The sequence below is a fragment of the Trichechus manatus genome, unplaced genomic scaffold, assembly GCF_000243295.1.
Source record: "Trichechus manatus latirostris isolate Lorelei unplaced genomic scaffold, TriManLat1.0 scaffold00024, whole genome shotgun sequence".
NCBI lineage: Eukaryota > Metazoa > Chordata > Mammalia > Sirenia > Trichechidae > Trichechus > Trichechus manatus.
This window is the reverse complement of record NW_004443960.1, coordinates 2,155,910-2,164,518: the sequence shown is the minus strand read 5'-3', so window position 1 is coordinate 2,164,518 and position 8,609 is coordinate 2,155,910. Positions and strand designations below refer to the sequence as shown.

Genomic DNA, 8,609 nt, shown 5'->3' with positions numbered 1-8,609 from the left:
ACCCGTGTCCACAACCTGTGCAGCCACAGGGAGCAGAGGGCACTGGGATACCCCCAGGGCCGAGGAGGAAGTGGTGGGCATGGACTGCACGAAGCCCATGGCCCTGCGCTGGTGACCAGGAACACAAGTGGTACCTAGCATCTCAGGGATCAGCCATGGTGGTGCTCACGAGAACCGGCAGCAGAACAGGGAGTGGGGGGTCTTCCAGGGACGGCTCCCCCAGGCAGTGCCTCCAGCCACCCCGGGCGTCTGGCAGGCTAAGGAAACATCCGTCACTGGGATGCACATGGCCGGACACAAGGCCACGCAACGCCACACACACCTTGCTTGCTCTCGGGGGAGAGCACTTTGGCGGTTCCGAAGTCTGTGATTTGGATGTGCATGTCTTCGTTCAACAGAATGTTCTCTGGTTTCAGGTCCCTGAAAATGTAGATTTCTATATTAGAGATGAAATATTTAAAGCAAGTGTGTTATGACATGCTGTAAATATTGCTGAAAACAAAATGGACTGATGAACACTCAGCATCTTTACTAAGAATCGAATCACAACCATGTGTGCAAGTCTGGCTGAAAGTCTACCAAGGACAAACGTCCACTCCAACAAGAGGACGTCCCATTACGTTTCACGACCGCACCTGTTGTTCCATAAACTTCTGACCAGGGACGGAAATCTCTCGTTTTTCACCCAGAAAATCAAGGGCTTGTGAGAACTTCCGACTTGAGTTTCTCGGAAGTAATGACACCCAGGAGCTACAGGTGACGGAACTCCATCGCCACTCAGGATGGCTCGGTGAGCTGCGAGCTCAGCAGTGCTGGTTAACGGCCCGTGTCTCTGCACGTCTGTGTCACCTGAGTCACACCTTCGTAGCATAAGCTAGAGCTGACCCCCGAGAGCTCCACCTGCTCTGGCATCAGCCACCAAGCGGGCACTGGTTGCTAACTTAACAAAGGCAGAAGTACACTGCTCTTGCAGGCTAGCAAAGCGTGAACCCTGACGGTCTGCCAGCACTCCGGGTCTGGTCCCTGGCCCCCAGGGTTACCTGTGGATGATGCCTTTGCCGTGCAGGTACTCTAAAGCAGACACGATCTCGGCGGTATAGAATCGGGTACAGGTCTCGTCGAACGAGCCGATTTTGCGAATGTACTTAAGTAGTTCTCCATTTTTGGCATAGCTAAGGCCAAAATCTGAACATCGCACAGTTAAGGAAGGGTATAAAAATCCTCTGTTAAAACTAACCTTACCGGCCTAATAAGATTTTTTTTTAATTAAAGGAAACTGTTAATGTTTACAGAGCGCCGGCTGTATCCCGAGTGCTACGTTAAACGGCTCCTAAAGGAAGGTTCCTTTCCGCGCAGTGACGCATCTTGGGAGAGGAAACCCATCTGATAAGCTTCTTGACTCAAATGGCTCTCGCTGTCTGTGGGGCACCCGCTGGGGAGGGAGACGGGCGCACGGGCGTCCCTCCCTTGGTCACCACCGCATTGGCCTTTGAGTTATTTCTATTCTCCTTTTCCCAAAAAGGGTTTAAGGTTGGACAGGAAGTGGGTCCCATACAACTGCTTCCTCCTACAAGCACCAAACATTTCCATCTACTAAGGGGCATCTCGAAGCACCCGTCCTCACTGCCCCAGGAAGTGGTGGCCCAGGCACAGGCTCAGGAGGCCTGCATGTTCAGCTCTGGCCTGTTTTCTAAGGTGCCTCCCTGAATATGCAGCGCAGTGTGGACAAGCCCAGAAGGGCAGCAGGGGCACCCAGAGCAGCAGGAAACTTGCCCTGGGCAGCCCATCTCTGGCCACCTGAGCCCCCCAGCTCAGACAGCTTTCAACAGGAACTGAATCAAAAGACTGAATCACATCCAGGGAATACAGTCTGGCCAGGCCTCGTCCCACTCACTCTGCAAGGAGGGCTGAGGCCACCAGTGAAGCAGTGGCCTGCCGACACCAGGACCTCCACCACGGCTCAGGCCCTTGCAGCCCCCAGCTCTGGCCAGCCTGACCCCGAGCCGAGCTCAGCGCTGCTGGGCAGACGGCACCCCCGCAGGCTGGCCCACCTGGGCTGGCCCAGAGCCTCCCTAGTGAGGCCCGCATGGGCTCAGCCATGGCCAGGGAGGCATGAGTCTTGCCCCTTATCTGACTACTCACTGGGTTCTGGTCCTAAATGAGACACCTCTAGTTCTCTGCTTGGCACAGAACACCAATGAATGCCCCAGATGCACACAGGCACACACGCGCATGCCTCACCCCAAAGTCCTCGTCCAGAATCCCCTCCCCAGCCCACGTCACAGCCTGGGCCCCAGGGCGGTGAGGAGGCGGCCCTGAGGCATAGAACCTGGGAGTCAGGTGAGCCCACCACCTGCACTTGGAGAAGAGGAGCCCCGAACCGAGAGGTTAAGCAACTTCCTCAAGGTCACAGAGCAGAAGAGAGAGAGGACGGAGCCCAGTCTCCCGAGGCCTCAGGCCACAGGAGTGGACGCTGTGATAGGGGACTGGAAGGGACAGGACTGCACTCGAGAGAGGTGCAGGAGGAGCCCGAGCACCAGATGCTGAGACCTGCCTGGCGGCTCTGTCTTGAGGAAATCAGGCCAGCAGGAGGATGACGGTCACTTTGGGCTCTTCTGCATGTGTTCTTGTCTTTGGCCCCCACCACGGCCCCCACAGCATCTCCAGGGGCAGAGTTCTGGGTGTCACTGCGGAGGGGCCGCAGGGTGATAAACCAAGGGCAGCAAGGCACCATTGGACAGGGCACCGTGCCTGCGTTCTCCAGAGCACTCCAAGCCACCCCATCTGGACGTTACGAGGTGTGGTCACTCTAGTCTGGATGTTGCGCTGCCTGACCCCACGGAAGGTGACCTGGGGGAGGATGAGGTGGGTGCACAAGGTACCTCAGATCCGCACGGCTAGCAGGACCACCATCCGCAGGCACTGGTGAAGCCGACCCTGCACTATCCCCCCAGTGTCTGACGGCCAGAAAGCCGGGGGCTCAGAGCGCCCTGGGGAGGCACCGGGAGCGCGGGATCCCTGCAGGAGAAGCAGCCCCGACAGTCCTGGGGAGCGCGGGGACTGAGTGACCAGAAGTGGCAAGTTGGGCAGAGGGAGGCCAAGCTACCGGGGCACACAGAGGGCTCAGCTCCTGTAGCTTCTCCCTGGCTGCTCCACGGGGGCTGACCATGGTCAAGGCCTCCCTCCAGGAGACCCCACGCCCCCCACGTGCCTCTCTTGCCCTGCTTGGCTTGAGCACAGGGCCTGACCCCTAACAGACACTCCAAGGGCAGTGGCTCCGAACGGAGAGAACAACCGAACGAACACCCGCAGCCATCAGCTCAGATAACAGCCCTCCAGAAACCGTGTTCACCGACGCTGCCGAAAAACCCAGCCTCAGCGGCCTGGGGATTCCCTGCCGCCTGCTGGAGGGTCCACTAGGAGGTTCCCGGAGCACAGTTAATGTGGGCCCACTGGGTGTCTGGAATATGCCACCCTTCCCTTTTAGGAGGAGGGGCTGCTTGGGAAAAGAGACCACGGGGTCGTGATTCCCAAAGGTCAGGGGTCCCAGGCGGCTCTCAGCACTCAAAAAGATACACAGCTTCTCGTCGTCCTGGAACGTGAAGTAAAGCTTCACGAAGAAGGGGTGGTCCAGGCGCGACATCACGTCCCGCTCTCTGGTCACATACGGGACCTTGTTCTCCTTGATGATGTGACGTTTCTCAAGAATTTTAACTTGGGGTGAAAGAGAAGCGAGTTACTACCACCGGAAACGGTAAAAAATACAATACTGAAGACACAGCTCATACACGTAACGGATACAACTGGGGTTCTTCAGGGAACGTGCTGGTCTCGGAGGCCGTCAGCATGGCACTCCGGAACGCCCGCTAGCCGGGCACGCAGGCTCTGCGGCCACGCCATCCCTGCACCCCAACACAGGGCTCGGGAATTCTTACTTACTCGCATATTCTCTTGAGGTTGCCAGTTCTCGGGCCAAGACGACCTGGTGGGGGAGAGAAGGAAAAGACACACCGTTAACCCGGCACTGAGCTCGACACCTCATGCTTCGGTCCACCCCACCCCGCTTCCCCCACCCCCACTGAATGTCGGCCATCGCATGTACGATTCCTGGTCCTACGCCACCCAGCACGGCTGGGTGCCACGAGGGCGCGTTCTAATCGGCAACAGCAAACGTGTCATCTCGCAATCGTTTTCAGAAGGTGGTTGATCTGCTGCCGGTAGTTCCCACGGGGCAGTGAAAGCATAAATTCAGGAACATCTCAGACTAACGGAACCTTCCGAGACTTGGAAGTAGTACATAACACCACCACGAGTAGGTACCGGAAATTTCTTCCAAGAAGAAACTCACGACTACATCCTTCTGGTAGATGGTTCATTGCAAAACGTAACCCTAAATTTGGGTGTTTTCCATTAACTTTTACCCTACACTTTCACTGATGACACTCTCAGACATCCTCAGTGGTATCGCGATTATGAAGGGACAGCAAGCTGCCCGGCCCGGGGGTGCCTCCCTGGAGCCCCAGCCAAGAGCTAGCTCCCTTCCCACAGCTCCGTCAGAGGCCCGCCTAGCCCCTCTGGGGCTCCACACGGCCTCCCTCACGCGGAGTAAACCTTCCTCCACAAGCAGGCCTGAGGCTGCGTGGGAGCCACCTGAGGTGACCCAGCTGATGACCCCCCCAGTGCCAGCTCTGCCCCTGGAGGCACCCCTGCAGCCGGTCACCTGAAAAGGGGAGGTCTGAGGACCCTGAACAGATGCAGCCCTGAACAGATGCATGCCGGAGAAAGCCCCAGCCGGGATGGAAGGCCTCATCATTGCAAACTCCGCTGTCCGGGCCCAGGCCCTACTGTGCGGGCTCTCCAATTACGGGATCCCTTACAGGCCTCAGCGGCAGATCCTGGCACAGCGTGCGGTGGAACACCAGGCCGTTAGGAAGAAGAATGAGGACATGTTGTATGTGCTCAAGTGGAAAGATCTCAGAGATCTTTCCAGAATGCTCTACCGTGGACTGTTCTCTGCAGTTGGGGGAGGAAGGGCTCGTGCGTGTCCCTTCTCCAGGTTACAGATTTCTGCACATTAAGCCTCTTTACAGGAGCATGCCCTAGCTTTGTAAGTAGCAAAAAAAAATTATGTTAGCGAGCACCTGTGTTTACCGGGACCCTTTCTGAATGAGGTTTTTACATAATCTTTCTGTTGTGTAAATCCAGCAGTGCACAAGCAGGCTTCCTGCAAGGGAAGGGTTTCTCTTCCAGAGGACAGGGCATGATGCGCCCCTCCAAGTCACTGGGCTGACAGCAGGGTGGACTGGACATCATAACCGTCCCCAGGGGCCTCCCAGGCCGTCCAGCACTGGCACCAGGCTCTGCCAGCAAAGATCCCGCCAGCCTGTAACTGCCGCTGCCCTTTCCCCTGAACTCTAACCCTGAGTGTCCTCCATTCCACGACTGAGGGAGTCATGCAGAGGCAGAAGCCCAGGCCCACAGGGCTCCCAGGGGCCCAAGAACGAGCCTGCTCACACAGCTTTCCAGGGTACCCCCAGCACGGGGCTCACAGAGCAGGGGTGATGAGTCCCAGCTGCAGCTTCTCAGCACCAGGAGGTGGTACCGCCTTCCCACGCACCGTGGAGATGGAGGGAGACGTCTGGCAAAGGACGAGTGAGGAGAGGGGCTCCGTCTCATCTCGCCCTGCAGCTGTCAGTGACTGCGCACACGCCCCAGGCTCTCCGCAAACCAGAGGCCTACTTTCCGACAGGATCAGGCAGCGCCTTCCAGAGCTACTGGGGGGAGCCTCACGGCTTACATGTTTCCATCATGAGGCTGCAAGTCTTGTAATTTAGACAAAAGTTGCTAACAAAACAACTAAATTAAACATTTAAGAGGAGCAAAAATTAACATTAATTTGAACAAGATGTGGGGGAACATGGGTGCGCTATAATATTCACGTTGTTCTATTTTGAAATATTTTGTAAATGTCAAAAAGAAAAAAAATTCAAATATGGATTCTCCACAAAGCTGGGGCGCTCAGGCACCCCTGCAGCGAGCAGACCTCCAGAGTCACGGGCGTCCCCAGCACACTGGGTGGCCAGCACGGGGCCCCAGCGGGCAGGGGCCATGGCCTGCAGAGGCGTGAGTGCACGTACTCTGGGGCAGGGTGGGTGCACTTGCTCCCTGCCCCGTGCCACAGCCTGGGGCCCCACCGCCTCCTCTTCAGCAAAGGGGTCCATTTAAGCTTCATTTCTTTAAGAAGGAAAATAAAAAATAAAAAAAATCACATGACAGACAAAACTGTCACTCAGGTTGTCAGACAGTTAACAAGTGAATGGACAGCGCCCAGCAAGTCTCCCTGTTGGGGAAACTGAGGACACAGGCCTGAGGGCTCGGGGATGCTGGGGTGCACCCCCACACATGTCAAGGGCAGGCTGTTCTGTCTATGCTTTAAAAAAAAACCAAACTCATTGCCATCAAATCAATTCCAACTCACAGTGACCCTACAGGACAGAGCAGAGCTGCCCCATAGGGTTTCCAAGGAGCGGCTGGTGGATTCTAAATACTGACCTTTTGGTTAGCAGCTGAGCTGTTAACCACTGAGCCACCAGGGCTCCATACGTTTAAAAGAGCAGAGAAACAATTAAGGTCATGAAACGTGGCCAGAAGCTCTGGAGGACAAGAACGCTGATACTGACTGTCAACCTAAGGAACAGAAAGCCTCCCAAGGCCCCGGCCACCCGCCAAAGGGACAAAGGGGCACGAGAACACAGAACGTAAGTCACCAGAATGTACCCGGCTGGTGCCTGGCTAGAACGAGAAGTTAGTAGGTTAGAAATCAGGAGATCTTTGTAAAGCTTTCACCTATAAAACCGGCTTAGGGCCCACGCGTCCTGCGGCAGGCGGGTGGCTGGACGGGAGACTCCTCCCCTTCACAACACAACCCCCGAGGGGCTGCAGACCCCAGAAGAGCGGCCTTCTCCCAGAAGGAGTGCCCTGCGGTCCGGGTTTTCTAGCTCGAGGCCCCCTGGAGGGTCAGCCACCCCAAGAGCGGCAGCAGTACTCACTGTGGAAAAAGAGCCTTCGCCAAGAATCTTTCCAAACTTGAAGTCTTCAGGCCGCTTCTTGCGGGGCTGGGGCAGCGGCTGGCCGGCGTGCTGGAGGGCGCTGGCGTCGGGCCTGGGCTCAGTGGTGGTGCCGTCCATGCTGGGCCCCTGCCTGCTGCTGCCGCTGGGAACGGCAGGGGCGCCGCCGGCGTCGGTCTGGCTCCTCACCATGGAGGGGGACGAGCAGGAACATAACACCACGCTGGGCTGGATGGGGACGGCGTCATACTGGGAGCACACAGGAGCAGTAAGACCCTACGTGCTGCAACTCAAGGGTAACCCCTCGCCTCCACACTGTCAGAGCCAAGCCCGGGACATGGGCAGGCCACTTGACACCCGCTGGTCCGCCTGGGGACCCCCACCAGATGCCGTGCCCCTGGCGCAGGGCTGACCCTCTCCTCCCCTTGCTCCCCTGCACACACACCCTCCCTCATCAGTGCACGAGGCTCCGGCCACTCCATCCAGGCCCTGTTTGCCGCAGCTGCCACTCCAAGCCCCCGGGCAGACATCCCGCCCTGTCTGGCCACCCGCTCGGTGTCAGGCTGGACACACAGAAGGTGCCAATTAGGACTTGACCCAGCGGCCAGGAACAGAAGCAGGAACACAACGTAAGGGAGAGAGAGTTCAAGAACTGCCAACTACACATCAAAATCATGTTTGATAAAAAGTAAGCTTCTCCAAAGATGGCGCTGGGACAGCTGACTAACAATCTGGGAAATAATTTACTCAGAGCCCAACTGCTGACCACTCAGCAAAGTCGCTCCAAAGGAGTCGGAGGCTTATAGCCTGTAAAATTCTAAAAAGGTTGTCCGACACAATCCCTACCCAAATCCCACGATTCCTCTGTAGAGGCGAGCTGACCCGAAACTTCATGTGGAAATTCAAGGGGCCCAGAGGGGCCAAAATGACCCGGAAGGAGAACAGAGTAGGAGGACTCACACATCCCAAAATAAAAACGGACTAAAAGCTACAGTAATCAAAACCATGCGGTACTGGCATAAAACACACACAGGTCATCAGGACTTCTAATAAAGAAATGGGCAAAAGGTAGTCCCCAAAAAGCTTGAGCAACCAAGAGCTGAAAATGCGTGTAGTGTTCAGACAAGTGAAAGCAACAGACAGCACTGGACATCTGTAATTATCGGAAAGAGGTGGCAGATGAATTAGCAGACAAGAATGATGAGTGAACACGTTTACAATACACAGACACAGCCACTGCTGGCAAGACCATGACAGCAAGCACGCTCATACAACTGCAGCTGGCATAGGAAACCCGTGTCAACCTGTGTCGCTGCTGTTTGGCAAGTGTCAACAAAAACTACAGGACAGTTGTCAGTGAGGCACATTAGACAACATTTTACGTGGGCACTAAGAAAGGGCTGGAAAAGAGAGGTGGGACCCACCATGGGAGACAGAATTCCCTCGTGCGGCTCTGACGGTGAAACGTCCTAACAGCAGTGCTGCCACCACCCGCCACCAGACTGCTGTGCAACAATGTGGCGCAAACTCCCAGCACCCGAT

General features: G+C 56.3%; 1 protein-coding gene across 1 annotated transcript in view; it reads right to left on the bottom strand.

Moving 5' to 3' along the window:
• PDPK1 (3-phosphoinositide dependent protein kinase 1) overlaps nucleotides 1–7,316 on the bottom strand; it is a 31,444-nt gene extending 24,128 nt beyond the window's left edge. Inside the window, exons 1-5 of the mRNA XM_004373407.3 lie at nucleotides 7,050–7,316; nucleotides 3,940–3,982; nucleotides 3,577–3,714; nucleotides 1,041–1,185; nucleotides 323–420 (exon numbers count right to left, since the gene is read on the bottom strand). Of these exons, the coding sequence (XP_004373464.1) occupies nucleotides 323–420; nucleotides 1,041–1,185; nucleotides 3,577–3,714; nucleotides 3,940–3,982; nucleotides 7,050–7,259 (634 nt within the window). The 5' untranslated portion in view covers nucleotides 7,260–7,316. The remainder of the gene's footprint in view (nucleotides 1–322; nucleotides 421–1,040; nucleotides 1,186–3,576; nucleotides 3,715–3,939; nucleotides 3,983–7,049) is intronic.
• Between the last annotated feature and the right edge of the window lie 1,293 nt (nucleotides 7,317–8,609).